This window comes from Protopterus annectens, chromosome 2.part1 (assembly GCF_019279795.1).
Source record: "Protopterus annectens isolate FY-2018-M chromosome 2.part1, PAN1.0, whole genome shotgun sequence".
NCBI lineage: Eukaryota > Metazoa > Chordata > Ceratodontiformes > Protopteridae > Protopterus > Protopterus annectens.
The window spans coordinates 813,828,953-813,851,117 of NC_056729.1; the positions used below are offsets into that span (position 1 = coordinate 813,828,953).

At 36.9% G+C, this 22,165-nt stretch overlaps 1 protein-coding gene across 1 annotated transcript in view; it reads left to right on the forward strand.

Moving 5' to 3' along the window:
- MSR1 (macrophage scavenger receptor 1) overlaps positions 1-22,165 on the forward strand; it is a 522,563-nt gene that overhangs the window by 222,819 nt on the left and 277,579 nt on the right. The window contains exon 4 of the mRNA XM_044062502.1: positions 10,734-10,920. Within this exon, the coding sequence (XP_043918437.1) occupies positions 10,734-10,920 (187 nt within the window). The remainder of the gene's footprint in view (positions 1-10,733; positions 10,921-22,165) is intronic.

Sequence of the window (22,165 nt, forward strand, 5' to 3'; positions counted from 1 at the left end):
AGGAACAAGGCAATGTTATGCAGTCTTCCCAGTTTTATTTGCATTAGTTATACACCCAGTGTGTTTGTTCATTTAGTACACTATGAATAATACCTCAGTACAGTAGACTGGTATTCTCATATGACATATACCATGTGCTTCTGAAATACATAAGACTCTGTACAATACTGTTTATAACAGATCGTTATGCTAAGCAAAATCAGAGACTGTTATAATGCTACAGCTGTAAGAAGCCTTAAGCCGGTAGTGCTATAATAATTTTCCTGGTAAAGAACACATGCAAATGTGGTAATCTAAGGTGTGGCTAATTATAATTAGCCATGTGCATGTACTCATAACATTTGCACTGAGTCCAGAATAGTGCAGTCTAGTGATTCAAAGAAACACTATTGTGCTATTTGTGGAGTGAAGCTAAAAAGTGTGCACCACCTTTTGATGGCATATACCAACTCAGCGCTATGATAGGAGTGAGGATTTTAGTACTGCAAGTCATTTGTGTGTGCGTGTGTGTGTGTGTGTGTGTGTGTGTGTGTGTGTGTGTGTGTGTGTGTGTGTATGTGTGTGTGTGCGTGTATTCATATTTCTGTGTGTGCATGCACATGTGAGTGTGTGCGTGCATTTATCTTCCTGTGTGTCTGTCTTTCAGTGTGTGTGTGTGTGTGTGTGTGTGTGTGTGTGTGTGTGTGTTTGCATATGTGTGTGAGCATTTGTCTGTCTTTGTGTGCGTATGCGTGTGTGTGTTTGTGTATGTCTGTGTGTGTTTGTGTATGTGTGCTTGTACATTTATCTGTGTGAGTGTGTGTGTATGTGCAGTTCTCTATCTTTAAGTGGTTGTGGGTATGGATGTAGGTGTGGGTGTGTGTGTGTGTGTGTGTGTGTGTGTGTGTGTGTGTGTGTGTGTGTGTGTGTGTGTGTGTGTGTGTGTGTGTGTCTGAGCAATTGCATTGCGTAGACTGGTAGGTGGAATACCTGTATCTGTCTAGTGGTACTCTGTAGAGCGACAAGATAATGTTCCTCTAGTGAGTTGTTGTTCCATGTAGATTTACATGTCTCTGAATCACATTATATCACCATTGCTCTTTTGGGGCCTGTAACATTGTTCACAAGGTACTAGCAGTGATGCAATTTTTGAATCCCAGCCATTGTTCTTTAGAAAAATGCTGTCACAACTTTGTAAACTACAATGACCATTTTTTCAGACATTTAATTGACAGGAAAATATTAATTTACCATATTTCTGCTACCTTCTTTTTACTATGTGTCCTTTAACCATAGACCAGTTACAATTAAAACACTGATGCTGTCTGAATACCTTTCATTTTCTAAAGTATTCCACATAATTAATATTTTACCCATAAGAACTCCTAACCTACTCTAAGATATTACCATCCTTTGACTTAAATCTCTATTGAAGTTTATCTGCCATTCATATAAATAAAACAGCACCATAACACCATACTAGACACAGAAACACACACACACACATAATATATATGTATATACACACACACACACACACACACACATATATAATATATATGTATATACATACACACACACACACACACACACACACACACACACACACACACACACACACACACACACACACACACACACACATATACATTCAAGTCTAAATATTTTATTGAATTAATCCAATTATCATTCTCTCTCTCCATAAGGCATTCTAATTTTCCTATACATTACCACACATATCATCAGTAAATATGTTAATCCTACAAAATTCCCAAAAGAAAACTGTGTACACATACTAAAAAACAACATCCTTAAAAATTAAACATCTTATACTGTTTCCTACTAATGTTAGCTTCTTAACCTGAGTGTTATTATGAGCATAGTAAGAAGCATTATTCCATCTGATGCCACTGTATTTAGAAGAAATGAAGGACATAAGATTTAAATATTGATACACTTCTTTAGACTTTCAGTATACTTTAAGCATATCATGAATGAGATTAAACCCTCCCTAGATTCATATCACTGGCTAGAAATTAAATAAGTCCTGGGAGTTAAAATTCACGCAATGTCAGTTCTGAGTTGAAAAAGCTAGTCTGTTAACCAGGTAGACCAAGCCTGTATAGTGCAACGTTTTACTTATCCAACTTTCTAGTTTTTCTAACAAAAGCTTTCTAAATATTTGGGGAATATAAAGTATCCATCTATGACAAGTCTTACACTTTAAGGGCTCTATTTGCCAAATTCTCTTTCCAGTTACATTTTAGCTTGTGTTAAGCCCCAAGAAATTTCTCCAACATTATACCCTAGCTTTTTGAAATGATTTTTTGCTCATATCTCCTAATGCTGTAGCAGCCTAAATGCTTTTGCCATGACCTTTCTCTGGCATACAAGGTGATCATGGACCCCACCTTGATGGGACTGCTGCATATCCACAAGTCAAGGTCCATTCGAGTAACCCGCACGCATGGCCTCAACCTTGTCTGTGACATCAACAAGACTTGTTGGTAGGACAGATTTGTGTCCCAGAGACTCCTCCATCTCTGGAATAGACTTCCTCTCCACATCAAGCAGAGTACCTCTTTACCCCTTTTCAAGTGCAACCTGGATAACTGGATGACAAACAGAAAATATACCCCTTGGATTCCACCCATGTCAGGAGCATCGGGTGCTGATTTGTTTAAACATGGGATAAACTCTTGGCTAGCCTTATAAGGGCCTCAGGGCCAATAGTCCAGTAATAAAACAGTGGATTTAATGTAAACATTGTGCGTTTATTTATTTTTACATTTAGTAACAGTGAAAGTACACTGGTATAGGACTTTTTTTACTCATGATCTAGGATGAAAGCCAGCAAGAAAAAAAGTAATTCTAATCAGGTACAAAAATCAGTTGACCTATATGTCAAATATATTTACAGAAAACATGCAAATATGTAAAAAAATATGTCATTATGTGATCAAAAATGGTAACAAGAAGTTAAAAATATCAAATGTAAACATAAATGGGAATGTGACATATGTGTGTAAGAAATGGATTCATGTTTATTTGCTAAAGATAATTTTGATGGACAGAAATAAATTGAAACCATTTCACTGAAACTACTCCCCCCAACTTATATATGCCGGTTCCGAGGTTGGATAAGAGTTGAGAAAAAAGCAAACTCCACTGTCAGTGAAAGAATTTTCTGCAAACAGCACTCCCACTTTTTGCATTCACCAAACGTGCATTTGTCAAAATGACATATTCTCATATAGGGTAAGATGAATAAAAGGCAGGAGAGGGTGAAGTGAGGAAGGAGAGGGCAAGATATTATACAAATTAAATTATTTAAAGAATTAATGTTACACAACTCATGAGCAGCACAAAGGGGCAACAATTAACACTGCTAACTTCCAGATCTTGGATTTACAGTTTAGTTCCTGGCTGTTGCATAATTGAGTGACTCTGTCATACTTTTGACTATATGAGTGCTTTCAGGATGTCCCATTGTGCTCCCTTCTCCCTAGATATGTCATAAAGATTTGCAAACCCCTACATTGCCCATGGGTGTGTATGTCAGATGTGAAACAGTGTGTTTGTTCACCTTGTGCTAGGCTGTAATTGCATCTATAACTATTTTTATTTTTTTATTTTTTGACCCATTGAGTGTGCCACAATAGACTGGTTCTCCAGAAACACTGAAATTAATAGAGTGAATATCAGAGGATGAATGCATAAATAATTCCCTATTCTTTGTTTGAGCCAATACGAATCAGTTAATTATTTTATGGACATGCCCTCCCTGTAATCATAGTGATAATAGTTTCTCAATGCATCTAACTTACAGAATCTGATTCACTTTTACATGAAATATGTAGTAGAGAAAAATAAATAATTCTACTGAGAAACAAAGATGTTGCCCTCGTGTATAAATATTGACCTAAACTGCTGTCTATTTTTATGTATATAATGAAAGGTCCATTAATGAGGAAAATGTACTTATACTTTTGAAACTTTTATGATATGAAAGCTGCACAGCTTTTAAGTAATATTTATATCCATTATACATTCTTTTCAGTCTATCCACTTTATATTCTATTTAATTTTGTATGCTATCAAAGCTATGAATGTTTGTCTCTTTTAAACTTGTGATTTATAATGTTTATCAATTCTTTATTTATGAATTAATTTTCTGATACCCCTGTAGCCTTTTAAAGATCATGTTGACTGAGAGACTATCCCAGTAACAACCATGCTTAAGACAGAGAACAAGTGCTGTGTAATATTCCAAACAAACCCATAATAAATAAACACACACACACACACACACACACACACACACACACACACACACACACACACACACACACACACACACACACACACACACACACCACATACAAACCCCTATTGTCCAGTTTGAGATTTTTTTTTATCTTTTGGCATCTGTTAGGATGTGGAACATAAGACCAATGCCAGGATTTTTGGAATTGTGGAACACCTTTATGAACAAAGACCTCCTCTCTCATAAGTGACTCCCTCCAACATTTTGTGAAAAAAAAAGGAAAGAATATGACAGGCTTTTATCCGTTGAGACATTCTGAATAAAGTGGTATTTAACAAAAACCGTAAGCAAAGCAGGATAAATATGACAATTTAAAAACGTATTAAAGTGTAGCATTCTTAGTTACTCACAATAAATGAGCAATTTATAAAAAATATATATACCATGGCATGCATAGCATTTTTCTGTCTCCGTTCATAGGTGATTCCTAGGCAAATGACCCTAGACCACAGATGGTGTTTATAAGCCTAGCCATGCTTCCCAAATGTATATGACAACTTATGATGCCCTACTGATATTTTATGGGATGTATTTAGGCTTGGGTTTGGGTGGTCAACCATTTATAGGTTGCCTCTATCTAGTAGATACATAGGTTCCAGACAGAGGATAAATTTTCGAATCCCCATACACTAATCCAAGTTACACTTGAATTGGTTAGGGAAGAACTCTGCTTCACTTGGATGGGAAGCCTGTTCTAGAGGAGAGGTAGGCTCTGAAAAACATACCTGTCCATCCAGCTTTTCCAATTTATGTTGCAGATGAGGATTTGGTCCATAGATCAGGTAGTTCCGATGTTATTTGTTTTGCAGATGTGTAACAAGTCCATCAGAATGTGATCAAAGGATGCTTTATAGGACAAGCATAGATCATCTATCAACAATCCATAGGAGACAGAGTACAGGGATCGGCTTTGAGGCAATCCCTGTAGGACATGTTGTTTAGACCTAGGCCATGAATTCTTTTTGTGAGTAACCTCAGGGAGATGTTCCTGTTGTTGCATATGTCCAGTTAAGTACATACCATAGGGGGCATTGTACTCAATGATTGATCTGATAGGGGACAAGTACAGTGGGACAATGACATCCTTGGACCTACATGGCATACTCTTGTTTATAGGTTGTACAATATAAAATGATTGCCTTACTACTGTAGACACATGATGGTCACAGGCCAGGTTACTGTCTGCATGTGTCCTGAATCACTGACCACTAGGTCAAAGGTAACACTTGCAGAAAAAAATAAAGGTGGCATACATCCACATGTGCAAACACCAGTGCAATACCCACAGTTGGAATCTATCCCAAATTATTAAATATTGGTTGTGTAAGTGCTTTATGTGCCTACATAGCTTGGTTCATATGCTTTTGTGATAATCTGCAAATATTGTTAAACGGACCATTTATTTCTGGCTCACTAGTTTCACAACTAGCATAAAAACTGACATAAGTATATTGCCCATATTCTTGAATTATATTATCGATTTTGATTATACTACTTATGAATTCTAGGAATTATGCTTTTCTAGTTTCCTCTTAAGCTGCCCATTTAACAGAAGTAATATTATGTTGTACTTACATCTGTATCCTTTAGCTGTATGCTGTCTCCCCTAAGAAGTCTATATGACACGGAGTATAGTGACAGGGATTTTATTCAGTCCATGTAAGGCACATGCTGGATGCCCTTGATCTTCTTTGTTAGAAACCTCTGAGGTCTTTTTAATTGCTGTAGGTGCTCTGTATGGTACATGCTGAATGAGGCGTTGCACTCAGTTATAGGCTGGATACGTGGCAAGTGCAGGGGGGGGGCTGGTTATAACTTCTTTTGCTCTCAAGTTGATGCCTTTGCTAATCAAGTGAGCTACATGGAAAGCTTTCCTTACAATAGCAGACACGTGGTGGTTGAAGTTAATGTCAAGGTCAAATTATGACCCCAGGTCCCTTTATACGTCATGGGTACTTAGGGTATTATTATTAAGTGTAAATGGACATTGTGTGTGGCAAAGTGAATGATGATGCATTTATTTCCATTCAGTTTGTGACTGTGACTAATACACCAGTCGTCATCTGTGTGAGACCATCCTGCAGTATACTGACATCATTTGGGGATTTAGTGATTGCACCTAGTTTGCAGTCATCTGCAAACTTGGTCAGCCATAGTCCTTTAGTTTTTGATTTGAACTTCTGAAAAGTATATACCAAACAGTAGGGGGTCCAGCACTGACCCCTGTGGTACCCCGCTGGTAACAGGTCTGCTGGTTGATGTGAAGTCACCCACTTTGATAGTGTGTGTCTGGTTTGTGAGCCAGTTGGCAATCCATCTTACAAAGAAGGGGTTTACATTCAGTTTGCTAAGTTTATCAGTAATGCCTGAATGTGGGATTGTGTCAAAGCCTTTGCCAAATCAAGTATGCTGTGTATAGTGTATAAATGGTTCTTTCATGTTCCTAATTGCTCTGTGTCTCTTTCTATTATAAAACTTTGGTGCAATCTGTGCAACATTTTTCTTGCTCACTGAACTGGCTGTGTCCTTACTCCAGCTTTAATATGGTGGTTGCTCTTGAAATGTGCAAATATCCTAGGTAGAATCATACTAATTGTCTATAAAGAGACATTATGATTTTGTTTTTTTTTGTTGTTTCTGTTGGTGTAACTTCATTTTATGTTTCCTAGTTATGCTACTTTCTATGTTATTTATTTATTTTGTACTGCTGTCTCAGTTTTCCTTATCTTTATTATTATCATCGAATGTGACTTCCTCAAGGACCATTTCTATGTAAGTCTATGTTTCTGTTTCCTATCCCAGTTGCATATTACTTCCCTAGATTTTAATTCATGGATACATTATTGTCACTTTTTCAAATCATTGATTGTTCATTTTATGCCCTGGCAGACCTCTTCCCATATTATAAACCATGCAGCTCTGGTCATGGTTGATTAGAGAGCTGTCCCCAAAATTATTATTTCTCACACTACATTCTAGCTATAGGACATGCACTTAGACAGCATGTTTAGAACAGTCCTACAGTTTGCAGGCCTCATCTTGTCCTTTGAATGACCCTTCATTATCAGCTGGATCAGCTCTGTTACAGAGCTTAGTATCCTCAGCAGAGAGACAGAACTTTCCTCTAACACCTTCAAGGATGTCATTTATAAAAACATTAATGAGTAACATGCCCTTTACTTACTCATGTTGGTCCCTATAGTATTTCACCCTAACAACACTGAATTCCATTCCCTGTAACTGCCTATGCTTCATCAATTGCTAAGGAATATGTGGCATAATGGATAATGCACTGGGCTTCTTGTTAAATGAGAAAGGGCATTCAGAGTTTAGGGGGTTGAGTCCTCACAGACAGAAGGTACTTGGATGCAGAGTTGGACTAATGGTTAAGGTCTTTGCAAGCTACAGGTTTTAATTCCGATCTCTAGTTATTGGTTAGTATTCTAACAGTCTATAAACTGACAGCCTAGTATGCAACCCTATGTATTTCATCCATGCTATCACTCTAGTATGCATTTTAAGTCTTTCTAAATGATTAACTAGCCTTTCATGAGGTAAGGCTAAAGTTCCATGCAGATGTCTGAGTGGGCTACAGGTGTAGTCTCTTTCTGATCTAACATAGTTGTTAAAGTGACAAATGTCACTAATACATTTAATTTCATGTTCTGAGAGCCTACATAGCCATCTCACTTCCAGATATTCTAAAAGGATCATTAAACTTGATTCCTTAATTTTTCACCAGGTGTGGCCATACAGATAATGTGTTAGTCTTGCTTTGTCTTACTTATATTCTTGTGACATGGAATTTCTTCTATCCAGGTTATTACCTTCAAATGTCTTATCATTAGTATATATTTTTTTAAGGAATTAGTACCAAGTCTTCCCCTTCCAGGCCAAACGAATAGCCTAGAAGTAGTTTTGAGCAATACGTCTTAGAAAATTGCATTTCTTAACCACTTTGCAGGATTATAAAGATGATGTAATTCACTTTGTAGTTCATTGTAAGAACTAAGAGTCACTGTCAGAAGGAGACATTTTTCTACTCATTTCTGATTGATTGGTGTACTGAATCCATTTCAAATACACAGCTGACACAGACTGCCACTGCAGTGACTTATGGATCAAGTAAAAGTCAAAATGGCACTTTATGAAAGAATTTTCCGGAAACCGATTTTAAAACTATCAGAATCACCAGGACAGATGGCACTTTTATTTCATTTACCCTTGTCATTTATAAAATCCAGTGTACCACACCAGTCATCTGAGCATATTTGGATTCATAATTTTGCTCTGTCCCACCTAAAATCAATGACACTTTAAGAAAAAGGAAGTTGATTAAATTCAATAAATATATATTCATTACAGCTGCATATTTCTTTTTCCTCAGAAAATGTGTGTTAACTAATGTATGTTTATTCTGTCAACTTTCTAGATCAGTTAAACTAATATTTAAAAATGTCCCTAATTTGGGTCCATTATTTTTGAATATCTTTGACTTTGTCATTAATTATGATACTGAGAGGTTGAGAGGTATGCAATGCATTAAGGTAAGTAACATTTAGTGGCATTATAAAATCTTATCTCAGTTGTCAAAAAACATCTAAACTGAATGCCACCATAGCTATGTTGTCTTATGCATATTTAGCATTTGGAGCTTCTCCATGGCCATTTTCTCCTAAATGAATACTATTGCCTACCCTATGCCTGATTTAGTATACCCAGCAGTATGACATTCTTAAATGTATTTCATTTCTTTTAGCATGCTGTACACTACATGCATGATTACAGTATATACAATTGATTATTAGGCAACTAGATCTCATGGTCCTCTCCCTCAAATACTACCGGAAGAAATATCTGCATAACTGTATTATATTTGGTCATTTTCCCAGTTTATGTGCATCTTCTTAAACTTCTGTTTATATTTGCAATGCATGACTTAATTCTACGTCATCTCTAAATATAGTGGATTGTTGTACAAGTAATGGAAGGACACTCCATGCTCAGCCTCCTTCTTTGTAACTGTAAAAATCAGTCATATACAAAACTTCATTGCAGTTAATACTGAGTAGTAAAACAGCTATCATCAAAATGCATACTGTGAAAGTTAAATGCTGCCAGGTGAGGAGTTGAATGAACATGTGTGGCTGATATTGCAATCATTTAAAGAGTTAGATGCAAAAAAATCTGTGCACTATATTTAGTACCATGCATTACCATGATTTCTGAATGTACAGTGGGGAAAAGAGTGTCATACAGATGGAAGTGGCCTATATAAGTCAATATAGGTGGGCATAGTACATGGTGGCGCACTATGGGCACCAGCACTCCAGATGACTGTGGCACTGTGTAGCATAGCACAGCTACAGAATGCAGTAAGGAAGAGCAACCTAGGTATAATATATGTTGACAGGTAGCTACTTATTAAGATATATTTATTTTATACTTTAAATTGTTTGCTCATGTTATGCTAGCCTTGGAGTGATTTCATGAAAAAGCACAGCTAGTGGGACCTGGTGCTGTGGAAGCTCTCATTGGCAGGAGCTTGCCAGAATCAGTGGGTGGGCTTTGGGAAAGGTGTGTTTGTTGTACATTTGTTTTTTACACAGTGATCAGCTCTATCTGATATGGAATGTATCAAAATGGGAGGAGGATTGCTGTCTTGACAAATATGATGCTCTGTCCCTTTTTCTGTAAATCAGACAGAGCTTTGTTATGTCATTCTGAGGCATACCAGTTCTGTTCCATGACATGTAATGTTAATGAATAATAACCAAAAACTGTTGAAATAAGCTTTTATGCTACAGTGACATGAATAAAAGTACCTTATAAGCATCAGGCTTCCAAAGTGATGCCAATAAGCAGAACTATAGATACTGCATGGATGTTTGAGATACAGATGATATTTCCTACAGGTATTGTTTGTTAAATGCATTTTGCAAAATCAAGGGAGTGCTTAAATATAAAAACCTTTCAGAGAATAAAGTGCTGTTTGAAAATGTTGCAAACCTGGATAATGCTCACAATTCCACAGCTTCCTTCTTCTATTTCTTTACAATCTTTTTGAAAGTCTGACCATTTCATCAGCATTTTTCCTAGTCAGCAGAACTAATTGTGTAGAAAAGAAAGTCTACTTCAATCAGGGGATGTGTAATGCGTATGGTTATATGTGTGCAGCTCCAAGATAACTCACAGCTTATTGCCTCGAAGCACAATCATAAAGGAAATAGGCTTCCATCTTGCCACTGAAGATTAATTGGCTTTACTATGCTAGCAGTTTTCTTACTCAGTTGTAATAAACAAAACCTGGAGATATTAGTTTTGATATACAGTATTAAGCAATATAATCTTGCTCAGAAATAACATCATATTGTATGGCTGTATCACTGCTAGTAAATAAGCATTAATAACCATCTTTTTACTGCAGGTCTTCATGAAATTGAAACTGCAATTACACAATCTGTCAGTGAACTCTGAGTCCTTGAGAGAAAAACATACTAACTTGGAGAAAGAGATAAAAAAGGAAATGGAGGCATTGAATAATATCACAAATGACCTTCATCTTAAAGACTGGGAACATTCGACAGCTCTGAAAAACATTACTGTTTTGCAAGGTAAATGGGGTTTCCTTAGGATGAATGAATAATCCACCTGATTTTCATACTACAAAAAATCTTGTTAAAATTGACTATCCCTTATAAATGTATATGCCACCACAGACGCACATAAGTAGCTTAAACAAGCATGTTTCTTAAAAGGGAATTTGACTGTTTATTATAATCCGACAGCACAGAATATAGAGTAATACTATCTATGCATCATTTGGTACTGCAGGAGAGTAGAAGAAATTATAACTCTTGAATTTTGCTTCATGGATTGTTACAGGCTCACAAAAGGTAATTTGGCAAAGAGCCAGACTACAGCATCCCTGCACTTTAAGCAGCAGTATCTTGAAAGTTACAGATATGTAGTATCAGGCAGGCTATTGCATAGGAAGTCAGAATACTTTGAAAACAGGTTTATGACACATGCTTTAGAAAAAGGGAGATAGTAAGTTAAGGTAGACTGATGGAATTCACATGATCTTTACAGTGTTACAAAGTAATTTGCTAATTCTTGGTCTGGTGACATTAGTGCCTGAATTGCAGAACTCTAAATATACATTACTTAACACAGTTAATAACAAAAAAGGGAAATGCTGAGGTGAGGAAAAAAAAACAGTATGACACAGCATATAATTTAGGAAAGTTTGCTTGTATTTTTCTAAATCCATTGAAATTTTCATCCACAATCAGAACATTCAAATGATGAGAAAAATACATGCATATTAAAATATTATTTATACAATAACCCCCTATTAATATTCCAAAATGTGCACACTGATTGGTCAGTGTGCCCATTGTAAATCAGACTTATACTAATGGAAAAAGATCCGGTCGACCAGACTTTTTCCATTAGTATGCCTTTTTTTTTTTTTTGTTACAGCAACAGAGAACGCAAGATCTCCATTACTTTTTAGAAAGTGCCTCACTATGTTAAAGGAGTTTAGCATAGTGAGATAGCTTAAAAAAAGCAGCAGAGATCTTCCTTTCTCTGTTGCTTTTTTTAAAGATGTCTTGCTGTGTTAAACTCCTTTAACATAGCGAGACACTTTCTAAAAAGCAACGGAGATCTTGCTTTCTCCGTTGCTTCCACACACAGCTTTGATGTACTGCGTAAGCATACGCATGCACAGTATATCAGAACTGCCGCAGAATACCAGACAGTTGCGGAAGGGCAGCACGGAGTCATTATACAATGCCATTATTTAAGAAAAGTAAGTGTTTTTTTCTTAAAGAATGTCATTGTATAATAGCAATAACCCACTTCTGGGTGTGCGTAATGCTGGATTTTCCCACGGTTTTCTTTGTATGGCCACTCGGGCTTCACCCTTGTGACCAAACCGCACAAACCATGGATAAATCCAGCATTACCCACACCCAGGCGTGGGTTATTGCTTACATTTTCTGTACTTAAGATCAGTGATTATTTTCCTTTTACTTTATATATTTTAAACAGTGAGTAGTTCTAAAAGCAAAAAAAGTAGTGTATAAAGTAAAATAAAGAGAATGTTTAGCATTATGATTGTTTTTTTTTTTTAGTTTGGTGATGTGTATATTTTTTGATTGTTTATGAAGAACATCTCCACTCAGCACACAATTAGATTCTTAGTGAAGTATAACTTAATGAATGAAATAAACGAATATCTTTTAATTTCAGGGGCAGACAATATAGAATCATGACAATGGAAGGAAGGCAGGATTTGATGGATATAGCTTCTGGGCAGTACAAAGAAGACATCTAAGTTATGGGTTGTGTGTTATTTCAATAAATTGAGGTCTGATTAATAGATATTGTTTTTATGCAGCTATCCCACTGTAAAAACTGTTCTTTAAAGTGGACTGTCAGAAACTGAAGATAAAATCTGGGCAGAACACTTCCTATAGCCTATATGCATGATGCTGTACCTTTGCACTTCCTCACTTAATATTTGTCTCCAACGTTTATGCATCTTCAAGAACATAGACATTAACTGCATTGCATCTGTCAGTGTACACATTCAGACATACATAAACACACACACACACACACACACACACGCACACACACACACACACACACACACACACACACACACACACTCACACACAAGAACATGTGTGCATGTATGTACTTACACACACATGGTTGTGTGCGTTCATACACACAGACAAACACACACACACACACACACACACACACACACACACACACACACACACACACACACACATGCATGCACACATGCACATAGTCGTACACATACTCTCACACACACACACACACACACACACACACACACACACACACACACAATGAGTAACTTGCACAATACAAACATGTGTTGTATGCACCCGTATGTGCATGTGTGTGTGTGTGTGTGTGTGTGTGTGTGTGTGTGTGTGTGCGCATTCAAGAAATAATGCATGGAATGAATTTACATACTGATGAAAGGTGAACATAGTTTTTCCCTCAGAATAGTTGTTTTTATTTATTTGTTGACATTTGGGCAACACATCAAATTCTTTACTAGACTGGATCTTAATATCAGACCCTAGCAAATAGACTCCCACCGGTATGATATCAGACTCTGTCAGGGACCATCACCCAATCTAAGCAACCAGACATCTTAACCATCAAAATAACATGCAACCTTTTCAAGTTTAACCCACAAATGTTCATTAGTACATTATCAAATATTAAGTGGAACTTCCTACACATCCTCTCTTTAGATGATGCTGTAAATGAATTCAGTACAACTTTCCTGAATATCTTAAATAACCAAGCATCTCCTAGAAGCAAGAGACTATAACATAATGCAATGTGTATATCCAAAAAGAGTAGAATGCTAATACAAGGTAGGCAAAACGCATGGAAAGAATGGCAAAAATAAAAAACACCACAATATCTTGTAAACTTCAGAATGTTTCATAATCATATTAAAAACAAACAAATGAAGACAAAAAGTATACTGTCATAACTTTAAGAATAATAATAAACATAACCCAAAAATATTCTGGACAGCTAGTAAGGAAATCTTGCATCCAGGTCAAAAAATTAGCAATTCCCCTTCTCCCAAAAACTTTGCACTTGAAACCACAATACTATTTAACTCTTATTTCACAGATACCATAGCATCTCTAAACAAGGATTCCTCAATATCTAATGCCTGCCCTGCCCAACAGCGACATATTACTGCATCCACTTTCACCTACAAGCCCGTGCCCACATCCTATATAAAACTACACTTAAACAAACTCAAACTATACTCTGCTTTACTTGATGACCTTCCAAGAGAATACCTTAAAATAGCAGCTGATAGCATTGCCTAGCATGTCTCATTCCTTATAAATAGATCAGTCTAGGAATCTCACATTACCTCTCATAAAGGAGTGAAATTCAATACATATTGCTAAGTTTAGACCTATTATAATCTTATCCCCCCCTCCAAAATACTTGAAAAATGTATTCAAAAACAATTGCTAAACTATCTCCTGCAGAAAGAACTTCTATCCTCTGCACAACATGGCTTCAATCCTTTCCTATAGTACTAACACTACACTTCTAACCTATATAGATATGGTCCATAAAGCTAGAGATAACAACAAACTAGTCTCCTCATTTTTCTAGTCTTGTCTAAAGCATTTGGCATAGTTTGTCATAGCAAGCTTCTGCTTTAAATGTCCTCACTAGGTCACTCTCAGCCGATCCTTCAATGTTTCAAAAGCCACTTGTCCAATAGGTATCAGTGTGTAAAACGGCACCTTCTCTCCATACTTTCCAGTTACCACAGTGTAGCACAAGGCACTATCCTTAGTCCAATCCTCTTTAATATTCTCACCAACACCCTCCAAACATCCACAAAACATGGCCTCTCTAATCCATACACAGATGACTTCACAGACATTTCCACTCATTTCACATCAGACAACATGACATACCTCCAAAAAATATGGAGGAAGCATCAACAGCCAGTAAAACATGGCTTTGCAACTCAAAATTCATACTCATCCCAAAAAAATAAACAACTATTTTTCCCCAAATCCCTCTCTCATGAAAAAAAAACAATATGTAAAGTCTATCTGTTGATAATATACCATTAAAGTAATTTCTGATAGCAAATTATTAGGGATGATAGTGGATGATAATCTTAAATTTGACATACAAATACAAAATTGCATAAGAAAAACTCATCAAAAACTAGAGATGTTTACAGAGCAAAATTCTTTCTCATCAGTGCAACTATAACTATAGTTGCCACTACTTATCTCTTCCCCACACTTCTTTACAGCTCTTTCATCCTTACCAACCTTCAGGCATCATGAAAATCAAAACTTTAACAATGCTCTTGCTAAATTTGCAAATATCCTTATCAGAACCCACCACTATACAGCACTAAAAAGCTTAAATTAGTTAGAACTATCCCATCAAGTAACATATATACAGTTATCACTACCTATAGAAATATCCAACATCCATCTGCTTGTTTGGCACTAAATATCAATGTACACATATATGTTCCCAGTCTGTCACTATGATCTAATGACCAAAAACTCCTATCTGTTCATAAAACTATCAGATCTGCTGGACATTGTCTGTACTTGTACCATGTTGTTAAAGCCTGGAACACCTTATCTCTCGCCATCAGGTCAATACCCTCCCTCTCCTCCTTCAAAACCATTCTGAAAGACTTCCTAGCCAAAACTTGTCTCTGTTCTTGCTCAACAACTGGATAAATTATATCCCTAATTGTGAAAAGTAACTCTTTATACCTTATACCTCCTTATTCACCTTTCTTGGCTCACTTCCTTACTTCTGTTAATCTCTCTCCCCTGGCCTTTCTCTCTAAATATACCATAAGCTTGTCTTTCCTCTCACTTCATATTGCAACTCTTGTTTGTATTATATTAATTTACCTTTCATTTCTCTATAAACTGTCTAAAATCTAAGTTTTAATGTGCATGTATTCTTAACCAATGTTTTGATATTATGTCTAATTTGGTATATTTTTTTAATATATTTTGCATTATTTTTGAAGACTGCAAAATTGTTCTCAAAGTGTTTTGTAATACTTTAGAGCTTTTCTCCTTAGGCATACACTGAAAATGGCCTACTACCCAGTTGGACTTTCCCAGTAAACAAATGTCAATAAATAAGTAAATAAACATTTGGGAAGACTACTTTTACTACATCTGATTTGTTTTTGAGAGGTCTAGTGATCCCTGTTTAAATGAAAGTGGCTTGTTTTTTATGGTGGTCTTTGAAAAGTCCAAGTATGAGACACTGATGCCATTGTTGATGGGCCAGTCGTAAGTAAATTATCAAATAAGCTTAATTATCCCATGTTTTTTAAGAAAAACAACTTTACATGCACAATATCTTTCGACCCATTTATTTATTTTACATTTGTTTATCTGGAATGTCCGACTGGGCCAGGTGGCCTTTTTTAATGGAGGCCTGGGGAGAAAAGCTCCATTACAAAGAAGCATACCATAGAGTAAAAACATTACAGAATGTACAACTCTAAAAGCTCCATTACAGAGGAAGCAAAAAGAAACAACTTTACTAATTTGCAGTTGTGTATACTAAGGCAATTTTGAGTTAAAGTGCATAAAGGAAAGAATAAATGAAAGTGTGGGAAGCTAGAGATAGTTAGTGAGAAATCTGAGCTGTAAGAAGCATGTGTTAAGCATAGAGGGAAAATGTATTTAATGAAACAGGATTTCTCTAGGAAGAGAGGAATAAGAATTAATAATTTAAGACATAGATAATTTATGTTGATACATGAATTGAGTGGATGACTGGAGAGAAGTGAGGTGAGTGGTCATCCTGGGGAAGAGCAGCAGCATATCCATTTGTTGTTTGGGTAGTTTTTGAGGAGATATTTGACATTTTTTGTATTAGTAGAGTTTATGATTTCTTGTGGAATGGAGTTTGAGATCATGGATATTTTGTACAAGAAGAGGGATTCACCAAAGCTGTTATTGACTTCTGTCATTTTTAGTAATAATTTATCAGAAGATCTTAAGGTTCTAGTGTTGTATTTCTGCACTAGCTCTTTAAGAACTGGACAGTGGTATGGTTTGTAGATGACAGAGTGGGGGAATAGTTGGTTGGTTTAAGTGGAGGAGGTGGGGAAGTTCAATCCAGTTTATTTCTTGTAGTGCAGTGCAGTGATGAGTTCTATTTGGGTTTTTTAGGTAAAATCTAGCTATTTTGTTGTAGTAGGCCTCAAATTTGATTAGTTCAGTTTTTTTAGACTAGTAAAGATATGGGAGGTATATAGTACGGTTGAAAGGATATGTGTTCTTGCTATGGTCTGTCTGGTGGTATTAGTGAGTAAAGGTTTTGCTCTATAGAGAGTAACAAGTTTAATATGCACCTTTTTAATGGTTAAAGCCAAATGTCTATCGAATTTTAGTGAGTTATCAATTGTTACCCCAAGAAGTTTTGTGTGTTCTGCTGGTTCTATTTTGGTATCGTTAAATGAAAAGATACTGAAGGGGGGCTGAGTTACTTGTGATTTGTCTTTAGTAAAGGGCATCAGTTTAGTTTTGTTTGGGGTGAGTGTTAGCTGATGAGTTGTCAAGTATTTTTCTATGTCAAGGAATACTTTTTGTGTTATTTCCAGGAGTTTGGGAGGAGTTGGAGCTAAGCATATAAGGGAAGAGTCATCAGAGTATTGAATAATAGTAGCATTTTGTGGTAGCAGTGGATAGTTTAATGGTGAACATGGAGAAAAGTAGTGGACCGTGTATTGACCCTTGAAGGACACCCGCTGAGACTGGAAGAAGGGGAAACAGTGTGTTTTGTCACTTAATTGCATGTTAATGTTGTTTGGGAGAGGTTTATGGACACTAGTTCATTCAGCAGTTTTTGATGTGATGCAGTGTCAAAGGCTTTTAGCATGTCGAGGAAGATGGATGAAACTAAGAGACTGTGTTTTCTAAGCTTGTTGATCTTATTGATGAAGCAGATAAAGGCTGTTGTGGTGTTATGCTTTGGTCTGAAACCGTGTTGCGAGTTTGAGAGAAGGGTGTTCCTTAACAGGTGGTCCAGGAGTTGCTTATGAATGCATTTTTTGAGGATTTTTGCTAATGGGGTTGAATAGCTATGGGATGGTAGACAGATAACTCTGTTGAGGGGCCTTCTTTATGCAAAGGTATGATGTGATATTTTCAACAGTTTAGTTATGTATTATTCAGTTATAGACTGATTAATTAGAATGGAAATGGGATATGCAATTGTGTCAGCTGATAATCTGAGAAATTCACTAGATAACTGGTCAGCAGCAAGAGTGGTAGGTTTTAGTTTGTTAAAAGGAGTCATGCTATTGGTTTCAACTGTTTGGATAGTGAATGAGTTGAGGTTTTGGAGGGTACCTAAAGGTAGTGTCAGTGGTGAGTTGTCATGATTTACTAGAGATAGTATTGAGTTTATGAAGTGGGAGTTAAACTGGGATGCAGTACTGTCAGAAGTGGTGGGGTTGGTGGGTGATAGGGTAGTAGTTTAACCTGGCTTTCTGGTTGTTTCTGAGTAGCATCAAAATAAAGTTACCATTTCATATCAGTATACAGGAATTCTTTATTATAACCCCATCCCCTTGAATTCTTGTTCACAGCATGTCTTTACAAATTGAGGGGATTTTAATAATTGTTTATCCAATTTTTCTTACCATAGATGTACCATATTAATGATCTATTACGTTTTTACATGTATAAAAGCTGATGTATAGTTATGGAAGTAAGATGTATGTCTTTTTCTAACTTGAATAAGTTGAACATAGTGTGAAGGCAAGTTGTTTTATTAACAAATAAGATGTTTTATATAACCCGATGTTGGGGGACTACATTTTATGAAATCTGAATAAGATTGTTGGGGCAGTAGTTGTAAAGATCTTGCATTATCCTAGAACTGCTTATCTGATGCTTCTCTATTGTATGAGTTCATCCATTACCTCTAGAAGAACTTCTCCCGTATACATGTAGCTTGTGGGCAGGGGAGTCCATAGGTTTTTTGCAGGGGGGTGCAAACCTTGAGCCTCCCCCATGCAGCACCCCCCCCCACACACACACACACACACACACACACACACACACACACAGACATTTCCCATTACTTGGCTATTTCTCCTCAGTTGTCATAAACACTTTTCAAAACTCTCAGTGTGCATACTGTTCTATGCTTTACTTCTACAATGATTATAGATATTTGGATTTAATTTACAACTTTTTATTTCAAATTTTATAGCACAAGCACTGATAGACATTTGCTAGACCTAAGGAAACTAATAATATTACAATGAAAACAGACTTAGCATTCAAACTTCTCTATCTTTGAAACTCACATTCACTGAAACAGCATTGAAACCCACATTCAAAGAAAATGCATCTGGCCAGTGGCAGGTTAAGTTTACCTTTGGGCTGTTTTCAAATCATAGGTTCCATGCACACAGTTTTAGAACCATGCAAAAGGTCTTTGTTTTGCCTTCCTGACTGTATTAATTATACTATATAATAGTTGAATTATATCCCTTGTATAATACAGCACCAATTATTAGAGTGTGTTTTAAATTTATTGTTTTGAACATTTTTCCAGTAAGCAATGAAGCAAAACATATTAACCAATAATGACAAACTGCCCAATTCAGAACATTTTAACCATAAAAGGCCACTCAAACTTCTATCATTACAATCCACCAATATCAATCAATATGCACAATCTCTGCAAAAGTAAAAGTCATCTGGATAATTCCACATTAAAGAGATCTGAAACTAATGGAGATGCTGTTGCTAGAAAACGACTTTATATTTCAGTTTCATCTACAAATTCAGTGCCTGCTACCCTTAAAGAATAAATTGCCTAAGTTACATTAAAAAAATGGTAAACTGGTATACTGCTTTAGGGAATGGGTGGCAAGCTGAAAAACAGGTTCATAGTTACTAGGCATCTCATCCAAAGGAGGACATGCTCAGGACTGCAGCACCCCACCCCCTTAAAATACAAATCTCCATGCTGCGGGAGTAGAACCGATTGCACTCTACATCAAGATGCAAGTATGCTACCTGCTGTGCTACTAACACTGTTTTAAAATTCAACACCACAATAGTGATAGCATTTGCTAAACAAAACAGTTGCACATTTTAAGCAGAGTTAGCATGAGTGGCAGTAAACTTTTCTTCCCTTGAAGCTCACCATTCCTTGAAAATGCACTTGAAAATAACTTCCACCTGCTAACTCTAAATAGGGTATATCACTCCCTCACATATATACCTCAACCTCTTAGTGCAAGAAATCTGGACAAAGCCTAAAATAAATAGGGACAGATTATAAATATTGGTCTCATGAACTTAAAAATTGCTAGAATAACATGATTTGTGTCAGTATGCATTTTCTCTAAAGGATATGATGTCAAAAACTCAAATGTCTGTTATAATTTAGCAACTTCAATCCTTTTTAGGAGGAATATGGGGCAAAAATCTGGACATTATGCAAAAACCTGGGCTGCTCAGGGGTATGCTACCTCTCTCTTATACATAAATGCACACACACACACACACACACACACACACACACACACACACACACACACACACACACACACACACACACACACACACACACACACACACACACACACAAAATCACACACACACGTACACACGCACACATGCACGCAGACACAAACACACACACACACACACACACACACACACACACACACACACACACACACACACACACACACACACACACACACACACACACACACACACACACACACACACCATACCTCTCAAACTCTTAGCACAAGAAATATGGACAAGCCTGTTATAATGTTGGGGAGAAATGCCCAAAAGTAGGGACACGTAGAAAGTTGCTAGAATAACAAGATTTGTGTTAGAATACATTTTCTAAAGGATATGAAATCTAAAACTCAAATACATGTCATTATTTAATAACTTTAATCCTTAGCTCATCCCATAGAGTTGTCAAAAAAAATTTATAAGGAACAGACCAAAACTGTAATGCAAAAATCTGGACATTTTGTGAAAATCTGAATAGTTGAGAGGTATGAAGACACATACATCCCCCTACCTCCTTAGAAAGTGGATAGAATAAGGTTTGCATTAGTATGCGTTCAGTGCAAATTTCTCCCCTCCTTCACCACCAAAAGAAGAAATACTTATCCCAGCTGAATGTAGTCTCCCTGTCATCTCAGATGTCTAAGTGAGAACCGCCCTAAACAAAGCAAAAAACACAGCATCAATGGGACCTGACGGTATCCCGGGGTGCATGTTACATGAACTCCAAGAGGAGTTAAACCCACACATAAAAATGCTATTTAACCTTAGCCTTACTTCGGGATATGTACCTGAACACTGGCGTACAGCAACAGTGGTCCCACTCCACAAGGAGGGTGCCTCTACAGACCCTGGAAACTACCGCCCCATAAGCTTAACTAGCCTGGTCTGCAAAGCTATGGAAGAATCATTATGGAACTCATAAACAGAGACATAGGGGACCTACAGACACTTGACCCCACCCAGTTCAGCTTTGTAAAGGGCAGATCCTGCCTTTTAAACCTGGTTGACTTTTTTGAAAAAGTCACTAGAGCCATTGATGGGGGCAAAGCAGTCCATACAGCATACCTGGACTTGGCTAGGGCCTTCGACACAGTACCCCAATCAGGCATCATAGATAAGCTAAACAGCTTAAAAGTAAACCCTTATGTCACTAGATGGGTTGCAAACTGGCTAAAGGACAGAACCCATAAAGTTAAAATCGCTGGAGCAATGTCAGACTCAAAGCCAGTCACAAGTGGTGTCCCACAGGGATCTGTCCTGGGACTCCTCTTGTTCGGCATTTATTTCTCAGACATGGGAGGACTGTGGCTGACAAAGTTCGCAGATGACTGCAAACTAGGCGCCATAGTCGATACACCAGCAGACACACACATCCTACAAAAAGGCCTCACTGAAACGGACAACTGGTGCCGTAGTCACAGCCTTAAACTAAATGCCAAAAAATGTATAGTCATCCCTTTTGGAAAAAACAAAGTATCCACAAATTATCACATAGACAGCAACCCAATGAGTATGGAAAAAGTAATCAGAGACCTGGGGACTCTAGTAGACAGCGACCTCTCATTTGACACCGACGTTGCCAAAGTGGTTAGAAAAACATTCTACCTTGCACACCTCATCATGAAGAGATTCACATCCAGATCCAAGGATGTCATTGTACCCCTATATTCCTCCCTCATCAGACCCATGATTG